General features: G+C 35.9%; 1 protein-coding gene across 4 annotated transcripts in view; it reads right to left on the reverse strand.

Moving 5' to 3' along the window:
• INTS6 (integrator complex subunit 6) overlaps nt 1-25,083 on the reverse strand; it is a 41,768-nt gene that overhangs the window by 3,974 nt on the left and 12,711 nt on the right. For 3 of the 4 annotated variants that reach the window (XM_046900156.1, XM_046900157.1, XM_015276100.4), the window contains 14 exons: nt 18,416-18,505; nt 12,519-12,702; nt 11,393-11,518; nt 10,682-10,836; nt 7,821-7,973; nt 7,549-7,681; nt 6,963-7,057; nt 6,451-6,561; nt 4,621-4,836; nt 4,386-4,512; nt 3,040-3,182; nt 2,394-2,628; nt 1,267-1,638; nt 735-828 (listed from right to left, as the gene is read on the reverse strand). In XM_046900156.1, coding sequence (XP_046756112.1) covers nt 735-828; nt 1,267-1,638; nt 2,394-2,628; nt 3,040-3,182; nt 4,386-4,512; nt 4,621-4,836; nt 6,451-6,561; nt 6,963-7,057; nt 7,549-7,681; nt 7,821-7,973; nt 10,682-10,836; nt 11,393-11,518; nt 12,519-12,702; nt 18,416-18,505 — 2,234 coding nt within the window. The remainder of the gene's footprint in view (nt 1-734; nt 829-1,266; nt 1,639-2,393; nt 2,629-3,039; nt 3,183-4,385; nt 4,513-4,620; nt 4,837-6,450; nt 6,562-6,962; nt 7,058-7,548; nt 7,682-7,820; nt 7,974-10,681; nt 10,837-11,392; nt 11,519-12,518; nt 12,703-18,415; nt 18,506-25,083) is intronic. The other variant, XM_015276105.4, reaches the window with a different exon arrangement.

A 25,083-nucleotide genomic window follows, 5' to 3' on the forward strand; every position in this document is an offset into this window, starting at 1 on the left:
GACAAATAACTATTCACCCAAGCAAGCCTCAAAGTTACGCAGCCTACATAATGTTGAGATCATTAATTCCTTTTAAACCCAACATTTTTGATTCCAATCATGATTTCATGTTTTTTTGTTTCTCTGAATGGTCACATAGCAGGCTAGGCAAGTACACTCTAAGGATGCCTTAAGGACAACTGTCTATCTGGTTTAACAACATGGGTTTTAAAACCCCCAAACTCTTTCCCTATGACAAATTACCTCCTGAGGTTGTGGAAACAGAACTACTCTATTTCTAAAGAAAATCTGAAAGGCAGAGACATCTTTATGGAGCACATCTGGATCTCAGAATTGGACAGGATTTTGAGTCGATGCAGAATAATGAATTTAAACTGTTTATGAAAGCTTTATTCATAGTAAAGCACAGTGCCTTCAGGTTTTCAAATTAGCAATACACTCTCATTTGAACCCCAGAAGTTAAATGATTTTCTAATTACCTTTTCTTCCTACACCGCTGTTCACCTGCTTTTATGATGATTTAGCAGTTACAGCTACTAACATTAAGACTCAGTATGAAGCAAAAAACATCAGGAAGCTTATGTATTTCTCATGTTTTAGTCCATGAAATAATTTACTCATAGTACACAGCATTGTGTGGGAAGTTTAAGACAAAGGACTGCATGGATGTCAAGTAGTTATGAGTAGCATTTCATGGTGCAGTTTTATAAGATTAATACAATTCAGTGACTTACCTCGAAGCTTCTTTGATAACATTTTGCAAAAATATCAGTCTAGTTTGCAAGCTTCCTTGTACATGCTTCAGTAAAGAGAAGATTCTTTCATATTCTTGAAAAAATAAGAGCAAAAACAGTTAAAGAGATGTCCGTTATAACATTTTGCTTCATATCAACACAGGCAAGAGAATTAATTCAGCTTCTGTGAGATTTTAAGATAGATCATCTGAAAACCAGGCTCATAACGTGACATACAGTCTTATCAACATTAACATTAAAAACCGTAAGAAGATGGTGGAGTTTAGGATATTACTGGGATACCTGTAATTCTAATATCAGTAATGAAGACCATTACTTTCATGAACGTTGACAGATGCAGCGATATTTTAATCATCCATCCAGTAAGTTTTTACAAGATGCTTTAAAACAAATCTGCCTAGCTTTCAGTTGTTTCACTCTCACAGCTTAGTATATTTCTGAAAAAGCAAAATATTAATCCTTTGCTTAGCTCTCATGCCAGTCATTTAATGAAGAGACTTGGAGTACTTACTTCTTCCTGGTTTTCGGATCTCTTTCATAATTTTAGCTCTCAGCTCTATATTAATCTCTCGGGAACTTCTGCAGGGCACTGTTTTTTTCCCTTTGCTGGTTGAAGATATTGGCAAACTATCTTCAGTATTTTGTTCTTTACTACTCGATTCATCATGATTCTCCAAAAATCCATCAACATTCAAGTTATTCCCTAGATGCTCATGGCCTGCACCTTCTATATGAGTTGCTGATCGATCCAATGAATTGAATGGAGAAGAGGACATTGAAAACTCAGAATCCACAGCATCTGGGAAATCATCTGATGAAAGTGGGTCTATAACATGATTCTCCACAACATCATCCATTGCAATCTCATTATTAGCTTCTGATGCTAAAAACAAATGAAAAATACAATGAAATACAGATTACACTTACAAATTCTATCTTCTTTATGATCTGATAGAGATCACCGAGACTACATCAAGCATCAATAGTTCTGGAACTACGCTCCAACTTGTCTATGTATCATACAGGCCAGGCACAAGAAAATGTTTGTGGATTGTTGTTTCTGGGTTGTAACAATGATCACATCAGTTTATTTCCTGTCAATTAATGGCTTAATAAAATTATAGCTGTACTCTTCACATGAAAAATGATACATGTATTTATCAACAGCAAGGAACTAACTTGTAAAACATATTTTTATGACATACTTCTCTTTCCTTATTAAAGTGAACTGACAAACTTATTGAGGAACTGTTGCTCACTGAACAGCAAGAGCAAAACTGTTACACAGCTCAATACTAAGGAAAACGAATTCATTGCACTACTGTGAAATTCAAAATAACCTCACGTTGTGATAACTTCTGGAGCTTGTAAATTTCCAGGAAAAAGAAGAACGCCCTTCTGTTTACACTGTCTCCTCATTTAGTACAGGAAATACATTGTTTATACTGGAAAGTTCACATGAGAGAGACTTCTGTCTGAAGGGTTATGTTAGCTCACTGTGATAAGCCCCCATTGCACACTTAAATACTTCATTTTCAAAAATTGCCCTGTTTGGGAAAGGAGCCAATAACATTTCTATATAAATAAGCTTTTTGCATAAATACATACCAAATTCTCTACATACAAAAATTCACTTACTTTTGTGAATAGGAATAGGTTTAACAAGGTCAAGCTGTGCTTGTGTGATTGGTGATGGTGGTCCTTTTCCTCCAATGTGGTTATTCACAACTGGAGGAGTTTGTGGTCGACCTCTGAGCAGGGGAGACATACACCGACGCCTTTTTGGAATCCCTTGCATGCTTGGTTCTCCAGGTCTTTTATGTTTATTTTGAGGTCCTGATACAAACTCATCTGCTTCATCTATCATCATTCCCTGTATTTAATGGGTAGAATGTGTAAAACTTCAATCCAGAAACACATAATATAAAATATTGTGAATATTCTGATATGTGATGTTTATAAGGCAATAATGTACAATATGCCATCATGTACCAGTTTCTCAAATGGCAAAGGAAATACGATTAGGTATTAGCTATACTACAGTGACAAACATTTCATTTACACAGCACTTTGAAGGCATAATACTGGTTTCTAACAAAGACTGCCCTTCATATGATAACATTGATGAAGGAAGTTTGAGGAACATCTGAGGAACTTTTTTGTAGGCAATGCCTTCCCAAAGACTTGGAAATACTTCATAGAATTATAGAATGATTAGTCTACGAATAGTCTAACCAGCAGCAGACAACAGCATGCTTTTTAAAAAGCTGTACAGAAAAGTCACCTTTTTGTCCAACTTGAATGGATTGCCAAATGTATGGAGCCTTCGAGGTTGATCAGGATCAAGCTCTCGGAGCGGAGAAGGTATTTGTTTTAGATATTCCTGGTAGTTTCCCATTTGTGCTATAGGTACACTGTGAACTTGATCTGTTGTAAAAGGATGGCTTATTAATACATTATACTGCTCATGTCATGCGAATTTAGTCTATATCCACCGAACATCTCAGATTTTCAGTCTTTTATCAAATGCATTAACAGAGTAGATGTACAAAACTCACCATTATTCTCACCTAATTGGTATTTATAACATCATGTTTTGAGTGCAGAAAGCTTGATTAAATGAATCTGTCGTGTATTCCATCATGACATGGAAAAAGCAATAGCTGTCATGCATGGATTTTAGTTTTCCAGAGTGTCCCATAGCTTTTCAACAGGTAGATGGGTGGAAAAAAAAACAAGACTTGCAATAAATTTTATCTAAAACATTACTACAAACAAAACCTACAGTAATGCAAAGTAGTAATGCCATGCTGCATAAAGCTTTGATAGACATCTATCCAATTTTGGGTACATCAAATGTAATTGTTGAGACTGGCACGTTCTTGAAGCAACATTGATTTTTTTTACCACTGGAATCAAAGTCTTGAAGTCTACAGGACCTGAAAACTTACGAATTTAAAGTTGCTAAGCCTTTTATCAAGCAGAATATGTGCTACCAAAAACAGCAGGGAAAATAATTGCAAGTTTTGGTATGTTTTAACCCCCTCAAACAGCAAATTCTTGGTATTTCAAATGATGTTCTGTCACTACTTAAGTCAGATTAACATCTGTGACCAAGCGATAATGCAACAGACACTTTCACTTGCATTACCCATTTTCTCCACTTTTTTCATCATCTTCTATTTGTTAGATGCCCTAACATTGTGCCAGAACGCACAAATGAAAGGGAAAACAAAACAATTATACAACCACTGTTGACCTAAAGGGCAAAAGAATCACACTGACAGCACCGAGTGAGCAAGCTCATCTTCCCACTGTTCACAAAACACTTCCTACATGGAAAAAGATCTTAATGCTCAGAAATCCCCTCAAGTTTTCTTAGATACGTCATGAAAGCTGGTGAAAAAAATAAGTGAATAAAGAATCTGTAAGTAAAAGGCCAAGTCTCCTCAGACTAAAGGACAGAGCAGCGAATCTGTATCCTCTGTCCCCAACTGTTTTTATTCCAATTAGCTAAGGAAAAATTCAAGTTTGATGGCAGATGACTGCTAAGCTTTTATGAATAAGTATTTGTTGAGTCCTCAAAATTTACATGATATTGCTTTTATTAAAGGCAAAAAAAAAACTGACCTTCATCTTGTCCTTTGAGGAGCTTCCGAGTACTCTTCAGTAAATTAGATCTCATTCGTGTTAATTGATCCAAAAGATTTCTTCTAGGTATATCATAAGCATTTCTAAAAGTTTGAGGTTTCAAATCCTATGGTTTCAGTAATTAAAGTTTCAATTAACACAATGTATGAAACAATATCTAGCATTTCAATGGTAGTATATTGAAAATAACAACATTACACACAGTGGTGCTTACCTTATTCAGCAAAGCTATTTGGAACCCAGCATACTCCTTCATATTGAAGTCTAGAGGTCTATGAGGAATTTCCCCAGTAATCCCCTGTAGCAGATGTTGAAAATCGTTCCTATGTGCCATAGACAGGTTGTGTGATCTGCTTCTGACCTTAATTCCAGTCTCTTGCGCTACCTTTTTGCCTACAGAGCCAATGACTCTATCGGACTCTATTTTGGCCTTAATTTAAAATAAATAAATAAATAAAATTGACAATATGCTCTTAAAAGAATTAGTCACTTATTCATTTTAAATTCCTACCTAGAAGATTCAACAATGTGCTAACACACTATGACGACCATAACCAGGATGAGTGCTTAAGGAGTGCTTAGTACATAACCACTTAATGTTTACTACAATTTCAAATATAGTGAACAGTTTGTGCCTAGGTCTTCTGCATATTTCTCCCTCTGCTGCCCATTACTAAGCACCAATATGCATGCAATGCTTTTATTTTCATAAGTCATAATTTGACTGGCAATTCTCTGCAAGTCTTTCTGTACTCAAACTGTTTTCTGCTGCAAGAGCTAAATGCTAGCTTTCAAGACTGATTCTCCCGTAACTATAGTTGTGATCAGTCATACAATGGTATCAGCTTTCTAAAAGCTCAATACAGACAGCCATAACATTAAATAGAAAATAGGAAAAACATGAAAATACCCAATCCTATTTAACCAGACAGACCTCACCCCCAGCACTGTTAGATTTGTACCAAAATTAAACATGTTCATAAATGCCAACTTTGGGCAGAATACAGTTGAACAAAGAGCTAGAAGTAATTTGCCAAGACAATTTGCCAATGTTTGTTTTGCAGTTTCATATAAATTTACAGACTACTCAAAATCTGAATTTGTACTTAAGAATACTGTGCCTCTACTGGCAGAATCTTTCAGAAGTGAGAAAAGCTTTGTGTACCATTTGCAGTGTCTGTCATTGCATCTACAAAGCCTGGATTGAGTCTACAAAGGCTAGATTGAGAGATTAGTTCATTTAGTAGGACACTGAGCAATGTGACCATGATTTGCTAGGATATACTCTAGAATATCCTCTTGCTCCCCTGTCAAATAATGGCTTATCTTTTTTTTTTTTTTAATAAAAGCTGTTCTATAAGAACTTGTTAGCTACATGAGAAGAACTTGAGCTACTGTTAAAGTTTCAAGCCTACTGCATTCTTTCATTATATCGAACAAGAAAGCTTAACATGCACAGCTCAACAAAATAAAAGTGAAGGCAGCAGGGCAGAAATTGCTTAGCTGGTGCAGGGGACAAGTCAAAGATACATGCACTACTCTGAACAGCACGACCAACTTCATAATTTTACAGAAGGTCACTTGCAACTTTTGTCTGTATACTTAATCCAGAATCTCAAATATGTCAGTTCAGTTTTTATTTACTGAACACTTTCCATTTCAAAAGTCACTTTCTGATTCAGATGCATCTAAGTACAAATCCCTATTTTCTGGAAAAAATGCTGCAACAGCTTTATGACTTAAGGTAAGATAACATGTTTTCTTTTGGACAAAAATATACTACTAACTGTACATGTAAAAATGTTCCTTAAATACAAGAGATCTTAATATGTACCTCCATAACTATCTACACAGTCCACTCTAAAGTTTATGCTTAAATGTTTTTTTTCAATTCACAGAACCAAAATACTTCTTTATTAATTGCTTATGGGAAGGCATTAACTTGATCTTCCTGCTCTTTTTCCTTGAAAACCCTTGAACTTGAGTATTTTAAGATATTATCCTGATATTACAAGTTTTTACTGCTCTTGTGCTTCAACATTACCTGCTGACTCAACTTTTTGAGATATGAAATGACACTGTAACTAAGTCCATATTCCACATTGTCAGCTATAAGGTTTGGTGCTCCCATCATTCTCACAGCTTTCTTCAAAGGCTGAAACATGGAATATATTGCATAGTCACGTTTAACTTTACAAGTGTTATATGCACACTTTAAGTAACTGTACCCATTTCAAATAGGACGTGAAGTCCTTAAAGACAAAAGGCAGATTTTTCAGGGCAGGATTTTTTGCTGTTGTTTATAAGTATCGTTCCATTCATACCAAATCAGTCACAAACAGAAATAATTAGTTACAGTAGTTGAATTTTGTTGCTATATTCAAATTTCAAGCCTTCTCACAGGACTACAGTGAAAGAGTATTGCTGTACATAGAAGTTCAGTTATTCTCTTAAAAATATATATTCTACTTGAAATAGCTAAAAACAAGCACCCATACTGGAAAGGTAGCTATAGCTGTTCAATAAAAGAGAAACTTGAAAACCAAGTCATCTTACCCCAAGATAGTAAGGAGGCATTGTCTTCAAATAGCTTTCAAATGACTGCAGCCATTTTAACGTTGGCTTTGCCTTGTGTACTTTAAACAAGTCATCTGATGGTTATGAAAAACAGAGACAATGAAAGACAAGTCTATGCATTTTTTTCCTAATAGGAGAGATGCTAAGAAAATACTAATTCTTCATGCTTAAATATATTAACACATGCAACTGAACTAAATATACACAGAAGATTAATACACAAAAGATTAAAGTTGCAGCCAAAAGATGGAACTTGATCAATTATCGATTTGATAAATGAGATGACAAATTGAGAATAATGGCTACTGAATGAAATGAAAGAAGTGAGATTACACCATACTTGAAAGAATAATGAATACGTAAGTTATTCTTGCACTTGGGGCACAAGTCATGAACATCACACAATTGTTTACAAGTGAAATAAACATCGTCATTGATATTAATTGCTTAACATTCTAGCTTTCCGTAGACGTGACTAATACTGTCACCAGTTGGATAAAACTCTTTAGATCAGATCAATTTTTCAGCTGCTTACTACTAAAAGATTCTATGGACTGGTATTTACCTAGCAGCGGAAGAAGAACTGGATAATTATAAGGCATCACAAATAAATTCACACAATTCAGGGCTGTACTAGCTTTCAAGTAACCAAAAGGATGACCAAGTTCACTGTATTTTGCACTATTGCTCACATACACCTGCAATAAAACACATTACAAGTTAAGCACTTTTTAATGTATTTCGTGAATTTAAAGTTTACATCCTAATTTGATTCCAGAATAAGTTACATGACAAATAGCTTTATAGAGACTTCAATCAAGTATGTATTCTACTTGCCTGCCAGCAGGTCTGAGGGGATTTTCTTTCCAGGATAAACTGGGTCAGTGGTGAAGGCTCTAACTCGTATTTGTCAAAAGGCAGTTTGTCAATGACCATCGGTTCACAGTCAGTGCAGGAGAATTTCACCACAGGATGAGAAGTGCGGGGTGGCTAAACATAAGCATTCCACTGTTACTGAGTCTGCATACAATGACTGTATCTTCTTTGCACTATGACAACTAAAATAATAGATTCTTTGAAAGCAAACATTTAAGGAGCCTACTGAATACAGGATTCACACTTAAATTAGTAAGTCCGAAGCACATAATTTGACATTGGCACTGTCACGAAATCTGATGGAAATTAATTTTCTAAATATTGCTCATTTTACCTACTAGGTCTACAACAGTAAAATTTCTTACATATACACAAAAACTTTACAAATGGAAGTAAATCCCTGTGTGGACTTCAATACTACTTTGGGGTACGCCCACTTTGACCCTGCAGAAACAAGCTTTGTACTTTCATACTTGTTGACTTCCTCCGTTTAACAGCATGTCTCCTTCTGGGCAAATTTTATATTTAAAAGTTTCAAACTGAATTACAGTGACTCATATGAGAAAAGTTTACAGCAACTCACATTTTAACTGAAATTGTGAAAACTTTCAGTTCAGGCAATTTAATTGTAATATTTTTTATTAGTTACAGGGGAAAAAGCCTTTCAATCTCAAGTTTCAGATATAAGTTGATAACATTTGAAATTTCTTTTGCTGAACAAGGAGGCAGCAAATTTTTATGTGACAAAAATTGGAACCATATGCCTTACTTTGAAGGACTTTCAGGAGAGGAACTAAAGCTTTTATACTTACCCTTAACCTCCTCCAAGTCTACTAGAATCTGAGGAAGATCTCACCTGGGAAGTCTCCTTCCATTTAGTCTCTTTACAAGAAGTCAGCTAATAGATACATAAGATGAGCTATGGAAATACAGGGTTTCTTGGACCTTCCTACCACCTCACCTTGAAAGAAATCTTTCCTACAAGTTTATAAACTTTAGTCTCTTCCTTTTAGGATGAGCCAGCCAAATGTTATCTGTCCACAGAGCTGGTCTTGACTTGAGTATCTCCACTCTGAGGAAGGTGTACTGTCCAAGTGCACACAAAACAGGAGGCCCACTCAATTGAAGGAACTGCAATTCTCTTGAAAGAAGATGCCTCCAATAAATAGTTGTGGCGGAGTTTCTGACCAAGCCATGAAGCAGTTATACTAAGAATAAAAAGGCTGCAAAAGAAGTTGAATGCTAAGACTTGAGTAGTCCAATAAGTTTTGACTGGACAGCAAAACTACTTTTTTTTTTTTTTACCTCAGAGCAGTGAGAGCAGCCGTTTACATGTTGATGTACCAACAGAATCTTTAGCAGACTTTCACATACATTTAAGAATGTCTTGATTGTACCATCTACGTTATATGAAACAGCTTTGGGGTAGGGCTATTTCAGATAACTCCACAGTGGATCAGGGGGCAAAAAAATATGTAACTACAAATTCTTAAGTAAACAGGATGTTAAGTTCTAGCACTATATAGCCACAGAAGTCAGGAAAAACAAGTCTTGAAACACTATGAGCAAATGTAGCTCCCTCACATTGCATAGGGAAGGTTCAATTGGGAATTCCAATTGACATCTACAGGAATTTAGCTGCATGTGCAGTAATCCAATGTTTTGTGCAGTTATGAGAGAGGTATACATGCTACAAGTGAGCGAAGTATTTTTTTCACATCTTCTCGCAATTTAGCTTCAAGTTTTCAGTGATTTGGAACCACAGTTCTCCACTTGGCACGATCTAATTTAGCAATGTCAATCAAGATCCACAGTAGCAGACAAATCGTAAATATTTTTCACAGTTAAAGGAAGTAGATATACTACTAATAGTGATTACAAGAAGTACACACAGGGCAGCTTTCCAACAGAGCAGTTTTTTCAATATCCAGTGCAATGGCTTTTTGCTTTTTAAACGACTACAAGATTTATTATGTTAGCTTGCTTTGTTGTTCATGGAATGGGACAGATCCCAGCAATACTACATCTACAAACTTTACTAAGATTTCATACTTGAATCACTGTGCAACAACCTGCATTTCAGACTAAATTTTTGCAAACTAATTTTCACAAGAAGCTCAATGAGCTTGTCAAGCTACTTTTGGATCAAAAAAATCAACAAAAAATCATGAAAGACAGGGAAGAATTCTACAATTGCACGAGTTCCACTTCAATGATTTTCAAAGGTAAGTAGAAATAAATATTTTATACTAAAGATTAATTTTTATACCATACAAAAGGCACTGGCATATATTATTTATGAAAACAAGAACAAGGAAAACTAATTCTGTAGATAGCACTTAAAAAAGGCAAGTTTCTCTATTTGAGATAAGCTACAAGTATAGTTACACCAAACAGTAGACGAAATTGCATTCACCAGCTACAATGCTAACAGAACTATCTCAAGGATGCAAAACTGGTAAGATTATACAATCTTCTTCCTATTAACACCATCTGTTAGGTAATAAAATTTAATAGTCCATTATCAGACCAAGTGCCATCTTATTTCTGGCTTGGTATTTTAAGAGTTTTGACAAACGCTGTTCATAGACTAGGTTGATTTTATCTGCTACAGTCACTTTCTTAATGCTTCAAAGTGAATACCATGTTATTTGTTCATGAGCAAATTATCTAAGATAACAGCAATATGGATTCTCATGCAACATTCCTTACTTCATAGAGCTTCTACAATGGTCCAATAAAGCACATCTCTCAAGACTTAATAATTATACAGGAAGTTCAGGAATACTCCCTCTTTTGTTTTATCTAACTTCAGTACTTACCAGCGTTGGTGAATTCTGATCTGGCCAAAAAGATTCAGGAACAGGCCAATGACCTATAGGAACCCCAGTTTTAGGGTTTGGTCTGACATAAATGAGTTTGTGACAGCTGTGCCAAGGCTGGGGTCCAAAGGGCCTAGTTATATCCACCTGTCCATCTACAAGGGAAAAATGCTTTATAAATCAAAATAGAATTAAAACTCAAAAAGAGCATTTAGCAGCCTCTGTGAGTTCAAGAACTATGTTCCCAGGGACTATATTTCAGTTAATAATATTTTCAACAAACAATTGTGCGAAAAAGTAGAAATGGTGAAAAAACAAGTGAGCACTGAACGTTTACAGAACCACGGCTGAGAGAATTATCTGGAGCCCTTCATAACCATTAGATTGTCTTTCTCCTCCCATTATTATTTCCTGTTAACCTTCTTATCTCCATGCTTAAAGACAATATTTGATACTCACAATTAAGACTATTGGGCTAACGTACTGCAACAAAGGAGGATTAGAAAATCCCAGAAAGATCTCCCAAGAAGATCCTAAAACGGACCTAGGTTAAGCCATTTAGAATGAGAAGTTAAGGACAGCAGAGTAATATCTGCTATTTTAAATTGCAAGAGTTTTCCTTTGGTTTTGGCAATTCTTATATTAATTTCACTAAACTATACTGACATCATCACTGTCATCTGCTATCAAAGTATAAAAGACATCAAGTACCATCAATCGGCGAGGGATCTGGCCCAGCTTTTTCAAAATTTATTACCACTCCACTTTGCACTTTTTGCACCAATGATTCAAGACACTGATTCAGCATTCTTGGAGAGCATACACAGTACGATCGACCTAGAACAGAATAGCCAGTGTTAAAGTTGCTCAGTGTTCTGCTCTTATTTTAACTTAAATTGTTCAAAGCCATTGCTTTGTTACACTCAACAACATAGGCATAGATTACTGATTTAAAGCATCTACTGAATACTCTAAGCACCAAGGCAGCCTAGTAAAGCAGTGATAGTGCTACATGCATCTTATCTGAAATGTTTGGGTTCTAGCCCCTTAATGACATGTACTCAAATTCTTGGTTGAATCCATGGAAAAGGGGCTCCCCCTTGTGACAGACATCAACACAACTGTCTACAAATTTCAGGCAAAGCACTACTTAGCACAAGTCTACATTAGCCAGGAAGTAGTTGATTCAGATTCTTTTGGAATGTTTTTAAAATCCTTCTGCTTGCTTTCCACCAAATATCCAGCAATGGATCATAACAATCATCACGTTTTAGCATGCAGTGTAATCAAAGCATTTTACAAAGGAATTAAAAAGCCAATGCCTGAATTTGAATATACTTTCTAAGAGATAAGAGTTACAAAGGCAATAAAAGCAACAGTTTTGCAGAATTACTCTGCATTTTATGCTGCAGAAATCCTGCATTGCATTGTATATTCTCTGAAAAAATCTTAAACATTTCCCACACTTTTGGCTTGCTTTGATTAAAGTATGGCAGAAATTTATCGTAACTATACTACAGACTCAACTGCTTAATTCTAATTATTTTTCTATATTTCTAATTCTAATTATAAATTGCATAATTTCTAATTATGATACTGAGATGAATTAGAAAAAATGAAGCTCTTCTACTAAACTGCTAAAGGAAACAGATTCAAATTCTACCAAGATAAGTTACATCTGAAGCATTAATGCAGAGTCATTAGATTTATTATAATCAAGTTCTGAGTTTTCAGCAAGTAAGTGTTCACGAATACCACCCCACATACCTGATTAACAAAGCCATACTCAATTCATTTTCAAAATCACTGATTTGTCTAAGGAAGCCAGAGTACCTACCTCCTGTGACTTCACACATCGGTGTGATTGCAGAGTCATCCACTGGTACCCCTGTCATCTGCTCTGATTCTGGTGATGAAACACCAGGCAAACGAAGAACTAAAGCAAACAACCTCTGATCCCATCGAAAGGGTTCCTTAGTCAATTCACTTCCAGGCAGAGGGGAATTGAGAGGTAAGTGGAGCTGAAAAGGAATTTAAATCTGTGAGTAGCTACTTAAATCACGTTACATAGTGATAGCAAATCTATAACCACTTATAAACACACCTATAACCTTTCCACAGCTATTTTTGATTCTCTTTTGCTACTGTAAAAGTGAAACTTAATCAGCACTTCAAAGAAATTTAAGGACAACACGAGGCACAAACTTGAGAACCACAAACTGAGTGGGAACCACCACCTTCTGAATTTAAACTTAAGAATCAACAGAATATCTTCTTTAGAATTTTATCTGTAAGAACTAATTTTCTGCAGAATAAGCCTATTGTCAGCTCAGTATTCTGGTGGATTCCTCAAGTTAAAAGGCACAACCAAATGAAAAGGTGTTTTTAATTTAAGCCTACTAGAGGAGAAACGTAACTTGGGTATAGCTGCTCAAAACAATCCAGCTACCATGACCACCTGCCCCAAATAACACAGCTTCAAGCAAATCAATGTAGTGGTTATGTTATAGCATCAGAAAGGAGTGATTTTAGCTAAGTTGGGCATATTCCTCAATCATACTCATACCTTCTCTGTGGTCTAAGTAAACAACAGGTTGAAATCAATACTGAAATGTAAAGTGTGTTCTTACTTACACATAATAACAATAGCTACAGCTATCTGTAAAGAAAGATTTGTCTGCTGTGCCATTGTATTGCGTTTATCTGGGAAGAACTAAATGATTTTTAGTTTCTAATATTAAAGATACCACCCGGGGACACAGAATAGATGAGGATATTTCATTTTGCTTTAGGTACCAGAAGAAATAGTAGCAATTCAAAAGTTCCCAACTTTAAACACAGTGCACTATAATGAGACAGCAGTATTATTAACAAGCAACAGCCACAAAGACCATCAGAACATCTCAAATACCTGTACGTTTATAACTAGTTAACTGAGACAAGAAATCAATGCTTTAAAAGGCATTTAGAAGACACATCTTTTTGCACACAGCTAACCTTACGCACAAGTTAGTGGAACAAAAAGGTTTCAAGTTTTAAAAATAATCAACTCTTGAAAATTTGTACAGATAAACTAGGCTTCTAACAAGTAATTTCAGGTTTCAGAAAAATGATACAAATCCCTGGCAGACGTTACCACCATCAGTACAAGCAAAACCTTTGTTTTATTAAAGTACTGTAGCCATGAGGGTAGGAAAAAGTCCCCAGAACAATGGCTCAAGCAGTACTAACAGTTCTATTACCTGACCATGTGAAAGGTAAACCCAAAAGCAGAAAGCCAAGAACAGCTGCTAGGATAAAACTCAGATGTTTTCCTTCTAACACAGCATTCAATAAATTCCAAACCTACATTTTATCTCTATTTTAGCATCAAGTTTCGAAATTTGATGCAAGTCCACCAAAGATATATTTTAGTTCACAGTGATTGGTTAAGGAGTTTGCAAAGAAGTTGTTGGAAAACGTTTTTTGTTGTTTTCAAGTTTAACCTGAAAGCATAGAACTCAATTACCAAGGTAGAAACATCAACTATTTCTTCTTACCTATTTGAAAGCACCTCATATTAGGAAAAATACATGCCTCCATCTTTGAAAAATGATTAGTTTATTCAGCCTCAAAGCCAGGTACAAATGGGACAAAGCCACTCAGCATGTCAGCAGGAATCAGAACATTGCCTTCTCAGAGCACCTGATGATTCCTCCTGAATCTGTTCTTGCTGTTACAAGCAGACAGCGTGTCAGAAGAGCACTATTTTCCCCAAATGTTTTATGGGAAGTTGTTCAAAGGACACTCAGCTATGTATGTGGTTTATTACTGATTCACACATGCCTTTCCCCTTTTTATGCAAACAGGACTCAACACCTGCTCAACAAAGGGAACTTAAAGCTAAAAGAATAGTTCTTCATAAATAGCCTCCAATCCCAACTGTAAGAGGATTCAATTGTAAGCACCACAATGTCATCTATTGGGACTGCTATTTAGGAGCTGACAAACTTTCCAACACAGATCTCAGCCAACGGTTGAGTAAGATTTAGTGGTTCTGGACAGCACACTTCCTTGGCAAAACATACCTTCATAGCAGCACTGTATCTCTCCAGGCAGCACACATTACAAGGTTCCCACCTGACCCTGCCCCAGTGCAATTCTGAGTTCAGTGCATCTCAAACTACAAAAATCTGCATTCAGCTCAGCTGGTTATAGTGAGCAAACCCAAAAAACAAAGCAGGTCTCAGCAGCAGACCACTGCAACATGCACAAATTACTACCAGAAATGGTTTTAAAATCTAAGACCACACGCAAAGCATCAATATTAAATCATATGTCCTCACTCTCTTCCCTACAGTCTAATTTCAGTTAAATTTAACATTCGTGTTACCGGAGAAGTCGTAGATTCAAACCAGGCCTTATACTCTACAAATGTTAACAACTCTGTTTTCTCACATTCAGCACTGTTCATAGGTTTTGTTGCTGCTGTTTTAAAACAAAGAAAAAAACCCAAAACTAACAAGTATTTACTGCAGCACCACAGCAACTGCATACCTAACAGAAAATAAGATGGGCCTAGAAACCTGCGACTTGTATTTTCTTTCCCCACACGTTTCACATCTTTGCCTATTTTATCTTTCCTACTGGTCGCTGAGAGAAAGAACGAACAAGTGAAAAATAAATTGTTTACCAACAATGGTCTTCAACATTGTCTATGTTGAATGACACACAAGTGTCTTCATGACCTCATAACTTAGTACTGGGAAACAGATTTGTTTTTTTTATCTCAAGACCTATTTGTAAGAGCATACACAAACTATTTTTTCCTGAAGATTTTTCTTGTATCCATGAAAAGTACATCTGTAACATTCCAAGCATACGCAGTATTTCACCACTAGAGGACAGTAGGATGAACAGCAAGATTCAAGCCCAGTTGATAAGAGTCCTTTGGGATCTCTACCTCAGATCCTTAGGAAATGACAGCATTGTTTTCCTATTATTTTCTGTGCAATCATTTGCAGTTAAAACAGAAAACCACAAAATGTTCTTCTATAGGAAATAATTTCAGATCACAGAGACACCATCTCAATGACATGATTGATTTTGCCATTCTAATGCTAACTATGTTAACTACAAGCAAGTGCATGCTCAGCTAATAGTTGCACAGTATTCTGATCTCAAGAGCTCTGGAGCTTGGTGCCAAATACTGAAAACCCACCAATTGCTAAGAGAAATAACTTGGATGAGGAAGGATGGGAACAGGCACTGAAAGTGATACATCACCTACTTGTTGCACAGTTTGATTAGAAACCCAGACTTGAGTTGGAAAAGCTACTTTTAAAAATATTATTATTTACAGTTCTTGATTACTGCTGAAAGTAAGGAGGATCTTGCCACTTGTCAGTTATTACAGCCAGGATTTTAGACAAATCCTGGAAAAGCTTGATGTAACAATGCCAATGGTTTGGTGTGAAGGGTCCAAAATTACCAATCCCTCCCAAAAGAGTCTCCTATAGCAGGAAGATCAGAAGAGATCATAAGAATGGCAACATACAGAGGACAAAGAACATGACTGATGCTGTCTGTTTGCATAATCGTGCATCGGTACATCAATGGGTCAATAACCCAGTTTCATGCTTGCAAATGGGAGTTTAATGCTTCATACTAAAATGGAGTACATGTAGAAGGAAGACATGGCAAGATATCCCAGAAACTGCAAAACTTGGGAAGTATGACATTGGACTGACTAGCCATTAAATTATAGCATTTTGTAATGTAAAGAGGAATAAGAAATCCTTTCAAGCAATTGAACACCTCCTAAAGGAAATATCAGGAAAAGGCAAAGACCAAATCTGAGGGACCATGACAGAAGTAAATGTCACTTCCAAGAATTTATAGCATCAGATTTATAATTAATGATGGTATTCAAACAGTATGAGTCCCGCAGTTCCTTAAGTTATAACTGAGTAAAAGTGAATCAAAGGAAGAATCTGCTCAACATGCCATGCTGAACACAGAACTGATGCAGGCACTTTTCAGTACCTCAGCACTGTCTCATTAGAAGTCAGCCTTTGAAGGATTGAGACTCTTACATCCCTTTAATTGGTGTTGGTACTGATGAGAGTTGCATAGACTGCACCATTTGTCTTTAGTCTGAGACAAAGTGTTACATTCCAGAGGGAAAGGACAACTGAAGAATTCAGCCACAACTCTGAAACAGTTTGACAGCTTATAGTAGGGCAAGTGACACTTTTCCAACAGTAATAAACCCAATTTCATTGGTAAGAATGAAGATGTCCATCTGAAAGAAAAAGTTACCTTCAGCTTTCCTACTGGCTTCACACAGACAACAGTAATACAGCTCCCCACACTTAGGCTTCAACCTAGTGGGCACTTGCTTTACCTACTGATCACTTTCATGTACCACCTCCAGGATGTCAGTACCAGATTTTACAGCTTTGTCATTCAATATTGAAGTTGCTCATCCTTAATTACATGATTTACATGACTATTTGACCAGCTTTATCTTTCAAAAATAAAGCACAGTATTCTGCTGTTAAGGGTGCTACTACATACTGTAGAATGCTTGTCTTCCATTTAGTTACCACTTGCTCACCAAATCACAATTAACATGAAGTTGCTATTCTACTTTATAACTTACAAGGTTAAAAAACACAATAGAAGTTTTATAAAGATAACCTACTTGATGTCTTGGATCCAGGCATGCCTTTTCAGTTACTGGCTATGTCTATGTGTTAGTAGTCCATATAGAATTATCAAGTCACTCAAGCGTCTTCCTTCTATGTCAAACACCTTACAAATTGCTCAAATACCACTTTCCACACAAGCAACTTCTGTAAGTGTTATCAGAATGCAATATAATAGAGTATTAACAGAGTAGGAGTTCAAGAAACTGAAGAACAATGATGTCCAATAAACTACTCTGTATACTCAAATGTGGCATACCACATGAAGTCTGAATACTCCCCTTAAGTTTCAAGACAGACATTTGAAAATTAACCTTGTCCTTCAAAGGGAAATGAGTTCAGATTTTTGTTCTTCTACTGCATGAAATAGATACTAAGGCAGTTAAACAAACCCATCCTTCTTGATTTTTAACATCTTTTTAAGGAAATAATTCAGTGCAGTCATTAAGCTACAACAGGCTGGTGTCTCAGCATTTACTGATCCTGAGTCTGCTAGATATCCAAGCAGATACTCCAGTGTATTAAAGCCTTTTAGTGCTTTTAAAACTGCACTACAGATTTAACTTGAAATATATTTCTTCCACTCTTATTTTTGATTATAAGGATACTACTCATCAGATTATAATCACTTTAAGGGCCTAGTGTGAACAATGTATTTCATATACTGCCTAGCAACAATTTTCTTTGGGAAATGACTACATTAAGTTGGATCTATACATACTTACATTTAGATCAGTTAAACGTATTGATTTTTCGAAGATATCAATTTCTTCCACTAATATATTTTAAATGAACTCACTGAAAGAAATAGTGAACTGAGTATACTAAACAAACCAAAGTTGCACTACATGCTTCTGCCATGTGATAAGAAAAAAAGAGCTGTTTAGATTCTGACAGTACTATTGTATAAAATTACTTCAAGATAAAGGAAAAACCATGCAAGTTTAAGCTATTAATGAATGCACCTTACAGTAGGATCATAAGTTACTCCTCAAAGCAGTATTCAACTGTGTTTAGTACACTGCAAACAGAGGTCAGATCTTACCTCTTCCTGTATTCCACTTGTTGTAGTTAATTTACTCCCATCAGTGACTGTTATAATTATTGCTGGCTCCAGAAAAAATGGGTTTCTTCCCTAAGAAAAGAAAAAAGTAACTTCATTTAAAATGATGCAAAAAATTCATAAGCCTCAGCTCAGTCATTAAGCAGTCGTTGACAAAACAGCAAGTGTTTATTCTCACGTATGGTTCCATGGGATTCCTCAGACTTTTTGCAGTTTGGCCATGGAAAGATAGGCAACACATCTCTACTCAGATAATACATATGAAATATGGCAAAAAAGTATTAACGGAGGACTTGAAGAATAAAACGTACAGCAGTATTCACACAGCCCTGCAGCTGTCTACTTAGAGGAGCAACTTTCTCTTCAAATCACAGATATGCCCTGTTCTACCTGCTGCAGAGTTGATTTTATGCTTGATTTAATTACTGTGTGACCAACTAAAGCACTTGCACAGCACCTTGTGATAGTGATTCTAGAGTTGACAAGTGTTCTGTATATTAAGGTAAATTTTGAAATGAATAGTACTAGCTCCATCTTTTTTCTACCCAAGGAATTCAATCATGCATGCAAGAAAACTTCACAAGTACTTCGAAAAAAAATAAACCTTCTATAATGAATTATTTAAGATACAAACATACAAGCTAAGACATTCTGTGATCTAAGACATTCAACTAATTTATTTGTAACAAAAATAAGTTTGGTTTGCTATTGGTACTTCCTTTTTTCTACCGCCAGTATGCTAGGAGTCTTCAGGCCCTTCTGAATAAGAGGATCCTAAATTAATCCACAGACGTGTCAACTCCAAGAAGTTCGTACATTATATCCTAGCTAGGGTTAAAGATAGAATAGCCTAAGGGCCAGCACAAGCTTTTCTTTAATGGGTCCTCTATTCTCTATATCCAAGCTTGACACCTCACTTTTCTTCAGAAAGCAATAAAAATAATGCCAGACCCACAGCCTAGTTCCATTTGTAAACAAACTCTCTCATGAAGGATTATAATCAACTCTGAAATAGTGGACACAATTAACAGCTTTCAGTAAAAAGACCTTTTAGAACCATTATATATATAAAAGATAATTTACATACTGATTGTTTAGAACAGAAATATAGCTTCACTGAATTTGAACTCCACTTGGTAAGGGGTGTTCATTTTTAAGTAGCAACACCTTTACCATGGACAATTTACTTTAGGCCAACAAGAAAATGAAAAAGCTATTTGCTCTGATTTCTGAAGCTTAGTGAAGATAAGATTTTCTTTCAGAATAGTACACCATCATTACATACAAAACACTAAGCAAAATCAGAAATTAAACAGTGAAGATCAATTCCTTCTATGATAGACAAGCTAGTTCATAACCTAATTTAAATAGCTACATGAACTTAAGGATTCCTAAAATGCAATTAATTTTAACTGAAAGTAATTGAAGAATTTTTAGCCTCATTTAACTATGAAGAACAGTAATGTTACTCTGCCAACTAGAATCACAGAATGGCCTGGGTTGAAAAGGACCACAATGATCATCGAGTTTCAACCCCCCTGCTATGTGCAGGGCTGCCAACCAGCAGACCAGGCTGCCCAGAGCCACATCCAGCCTGGCCTTGAATGCCTCCAGGGATGGGGCATCCACAGCCTCCTTGGGCAACCTGTTCCAAAGCATCACCTCCCCCTGGGTGAAAAAACTTCCTCCTAGAACTTCACCACATCTACAAAATATCAGCAGGAAGCTGATGATGATGCAACTGGAATAGTATTTGAAAAAGGGATTCTAACTAAAGGAAAAGCACATTTCTCATGAATATGGAGTATTAAAAAAAACTTTCATCCTAGCTCAACAACAGATCGTAAAAAGTGAATAAAAACAAGATTTTAGATTCAGAACATTATGGGTTATACTGCTCTAGGTCAATATTCTGGCACTACATGTTATGACGTGGAATAGCAGTAACAAAAAATCATAAAACCACAACAAATTTGATATATAAGCATGGAAAATTTAGTCTCCAACAGCATCCATTAGAGTCCTCATTATCTTAAGTGCTTTTATGTACCCCAATTATGATCTCCCAATCTTACCCATCCAAAATTTCAGCCTTAAATTTAGAATCATGAAATTGTAAGGAAGAAACAAAAATAACAGCTCCTCCAGAAACGCCGTCTAAAGAGTATATGTATAATGACTTCAGCCTTAATCTTTCATAATTTCACAACACAGTGATCAAGATACTGCCTAGAATGCAACTAACATAGCAAATTATTTACAAAAGCAACTTTTTTTTTTAAATCAGAAAAAAAGCAACACACATTTATAACCGGAGTAACAACTGAACTGAGAACCCAAATCCCAAAAGCTAAGTAACTCTTTTCACATGAAGTCTAGATGTGATTGCTATTATTTCCACTGTTGCAGAATACCTCATACCTATACAAGCACTAAGGGAAAGCTTCCCCTTGAAATCTCTTCACACGTGAAATTACCCATATAACCTTGAGTTGATCAAAAGAGCTACACATTATCCTTATGAGAAAGGAAATCAAGTCAGACTACACAGCTCACCAGTGAATTAAAAGACATGGGTTTGCGTAGCTGCACTTAAATTCACAGCCCCGTGCAATTTAGAAACATGAAATGAAGATCTACATTTCATCTAGAGGAACGCAAATTTAATTAGAATATACCAAGTGGGGAAAAAAAAACATCAGATAAAATGCCTACTGTTTTTGACCAAAAAAGTCTATGTCCTTAATTCTTTAAGACACCGATTCCTCCAGCCATACTCCTCACTTTGCTGCATGAAGGCATACAGAGCCAGTATTGCCAGGCACTCCTAAGAACAATCTCTTATTTATAAGCTTACAAAACTCAAATGTTTTAAGTTTAGCAAAATGAAATTCTTAAGACATTTACAATTTTTTTTTTTTAAGGAAACTGTAGCAGTTTGTAAATTAACATTTCAGAACTTCATTTCAAACTGGTAACTTTTGACTGCCTTTCCATTTGAAATACATTATTACAGGTAAACACTGAATTTCCACATCTTAGAAATACCATGTTCCTGAAAATATCTAGCATTCCTATAACAGAAAGTCAAAGACAAGAACTCAGGGTTTCTCATTTCTTAAATAATATAAAGAAATTGTTTCAGTATCAGTAACTTCAAAAGCAAGAGCCTTGCTCACTACCTAAGCTAGCATTATATAGGCCTATTCCAACAAAGCAGAAGCAAAGGTATTTCTGTTCCTGTGTTCTGCTTTCAGATAAATTATAACCATTGACAGGGTATAAACATTTCAGAATCTATAAACTCAGTATTACATTTAAACTGTGGTAATTTGAGTCTCAATTTGCTCAGGTTACATAAAATAGGTGTTTAAAACTCTTATTTTAGTAAGATAAAAAAGTAGGTTTGTTTATAGATAAGTATCTTGGAAAAACTAAGTATTTTTCTAGCTGAGAATTCAGCAGCAACTAGCTCCCATAAGGTCTCCAGCTAGCTGTATCATATAGACTAATTTGCTCATTCGGTAGCCCTTTTTAATTCAATTAGTTGAATTACCCAACTGCAAACTTCTCTGAATACAGTCTTCCTTATGAAGGCTTCTAGCAGTGGTGGAAAAGCATACTGAGGAACCAGCACCTGAGGTTTTAGCAGCTGACCTATTTCACCACCAGGTACCGTGAAGTGCTACAAGAGGCGTGCTCCGCATTTTCAAGAGATACACACTGAAGAGACAAAAAATGCAGTTTTAGAAGAAAATTTAAGAATGAGTATAAACATTAGGGCAATGTTGGAGGTTTCCTAGGCTCAAATTGGATAAACAAGAAATCCAAAGCCCTAAAAAAGAAACTTCTGTTATGCAACATGCATACTTTTCAACAGCTGATCTCTTGAAGACTGCTTGTTCCAAACCACAAAGCAACTCCAGTTACATTAGGTGCTACTTCTCCAAACAAAGTAGTTCTGTGCTCAAATAATGCAAAACAAAGAAAGAGCTGTGAACACCACGAAGCTCTTCACCTCTCAGTTCCCACAAGTCACAGCAAGAGACATGGCTAGCTCACCCTGGCTTGTGCGTCATTTTTAAAAGGAGCCTTAGATTGAGCCAGAAATGGATGAGATTATCAAGCCCAATTGTCTGGTTAAGACTGTCAGGACCAAAGATTCAATTTCATAGACAAGTTTAGCAACCACTTTCAGTATGATTAATATGCGGATGGATTTTTTTCTTCTCCAAGTTGTACAGCTAAATCAATTCTAGAACCACCATGACCTGCAGTTGAGCAAATATACAGTATTTTACATTATTATGCTTGCAGCAAGAGAATATTTGCTTAAGACTACCATCATGCATATATTTAAATATTAATTTCAATATCAGAAGTGTTGAAAAATGTAAGAAATAGCTGAACTAGAAACACGACAGAAATACCAAGTCAGAGACTAAAAATGACATACCAATAAGGAACGACTATTAAAAATACAAGATTAGTGTCTGAGAAAGAAGCATGTACATTCCAGAGGCTAGAAGCTGAAAAAATGCAAACTGAAGAGAATAATTTTAAAAGAACACATTAGTAATCATCAGAAAGGGAGTTCTCATGGAAAATTCTTCTCACACTGATTTTCTGATCATGATCAAGTTCCTGAATGCAAGTATGCACTCATTTTAGTAATTGATAGAGTTTAACAGGAGAACGAAAGTTCTATTGCTCATCCATTACACATCTTTGCAGTAAATCCTTTTGATTTATATTTTCCAAAATAACAGCCTCAACTGTCAGTAAAGAGAACTCAGTAATCTGTTCAGGAACTACAAGTGTGCACTCCGCAGTTCAATCCTTGTATTTTTTTTCTTCCAGATCTTAAAAGGCCAAAATTCTCATAAATGACGATGAGCATCTGTGAACAGTCATGGTGCAAAAACAATTGTTTCAAATGAAATCTAAAAAAGACAGAATTACGGTAGAATTATTAGCAATAACACTGGAAGATCTGTACCTCCTACACTGGTAAAAACTTAAATACCAAAAATGCTGAACTTAAATTTCAGCAAAATAAACTATCCTATGTTTTTTTTTTCCTCCCTTTTTTATCTTAGCAATATCAATTATGCTTTAGCATAATTATAAAGCGTCTAGAACATGAACATTGCATTTACTGGAGACTTTTCATTGCTCAAGGCAGAAGAAACAGACAGGTATTTAACAGCTGTTCTGCACTGACAGCTACACAAGAACAGCAGCACCTTGTTCAACTTCCTTCTTACATTATATCAGCATTCACTGCCTTCTATCATCCCTGCCTACAGCGGGGGGGTGGAACTAGATGACCTCAAAGGTCTCTTCCAACCCAAACCATTCTATGATTCTACGATTCTATTATCTCTGCAGAACCAGTCAATATAGTCGTGCAGGACTACAAATTCAATTCTATTTTACACATTACACAATTGTTTCTTAAGTCCCAAACACAGTTGAACACTCTGGCATCATATTAAAATTTAAGTGAATTCCAAAGTGGCAACAGAACTGTTCACTGAAAGTGCTTTGCCTTTAAGATTTTTCCAAATGAATGTAGTCACACTAGAATTACACACATACACATATACATACACACTACAATACTCAAGAATAAGCTTTCTAGTTCAGTAGACTAGTAAATTTTTCCTACTATTTGATAAGAAGTATCATTGGTTTAAACTGAATCTTTTTCTGGTATTACACCCAGGATTAAGATCTCTGACAAGCCAGGTTTCATGCACTAAGAGTTGCTAAGCCATCTGTTTTGCCACCTGTAAGATTTTGATATACTCTTGACACTGTCGATCACTGAGTAGACAATGTAGCTTCGCAATAGGAGCAACAACTTTGTTACTACTAGAATAACATATTTGTACCACACATGGATTTCAAGAACACTTCCAAAAGCACTGTAAGTTTCATGAAAACTAAATTAACAATTCCAAATTGTAAATAGGACATAAGTAGTTGAAGACTTATGAAGTCTCCATTGGTATCCAATTAATGGCAAAGACAGACAATGAATCAATAACAGATTGGAATCTTGTGAAACTATGAAATCCAGGAATTCCACTACCACCAGAAAAGTGCTCAGCGTTTTTCTGAAAGGGACACAAAGAAGAGGATAAATTCTTACCACTAACTCTAGTTTATAGTCTACATAAGCATCTGCAGTATGGACATCCATCTTCTGTTAAAACATTAAAATCTTTCTTATTCCTACAGTATCCAAGACAGGAGGATTTATGCTCTACCTTGCCCTGAAGCTAGGCAGCTGGGCAGACCACCTCACCCTTAAGTACAGGGTTCAGGAAGAATACAAGTAAAATAATCAGATCCTTGAAGGTCATTTTAGAGACTCTTTAATACACCCCCCCAAAAAAAGAGTTCCACATCCTGATGTAAAAGTATATCAGAAACATAATTAATAGTAGCAGACATACAGTAGCTAAAAGCATCAACGTGTCTGACAGAGGGATGTGGGAAAGCAAAAGGTTTGCCAAAGGAGTTTTGATTGCCCACATAACAAACGCACACTAAGAAGAAAACACCAACTTCCAACACCACTCCCGATTCCCACACATTAGGACTACATTAGTTTTTATTGTACTTCTACTCCCATACAGTGA

This window comes from Gallus gallus, chromosome 1, assembly GCF_016699485.2.
Source record: "Gallus gallus isolate bGalGal1 chromosome 1, bGalGal1.mat.broiler.GRCg7b, whole genome shotgun sequence".
Taxonomy (NCBI): Eukaryota; Metazoa; Chordata; class Aves; order Galliformes; family Phasianidae; genus Gallus; species Gallus gallus.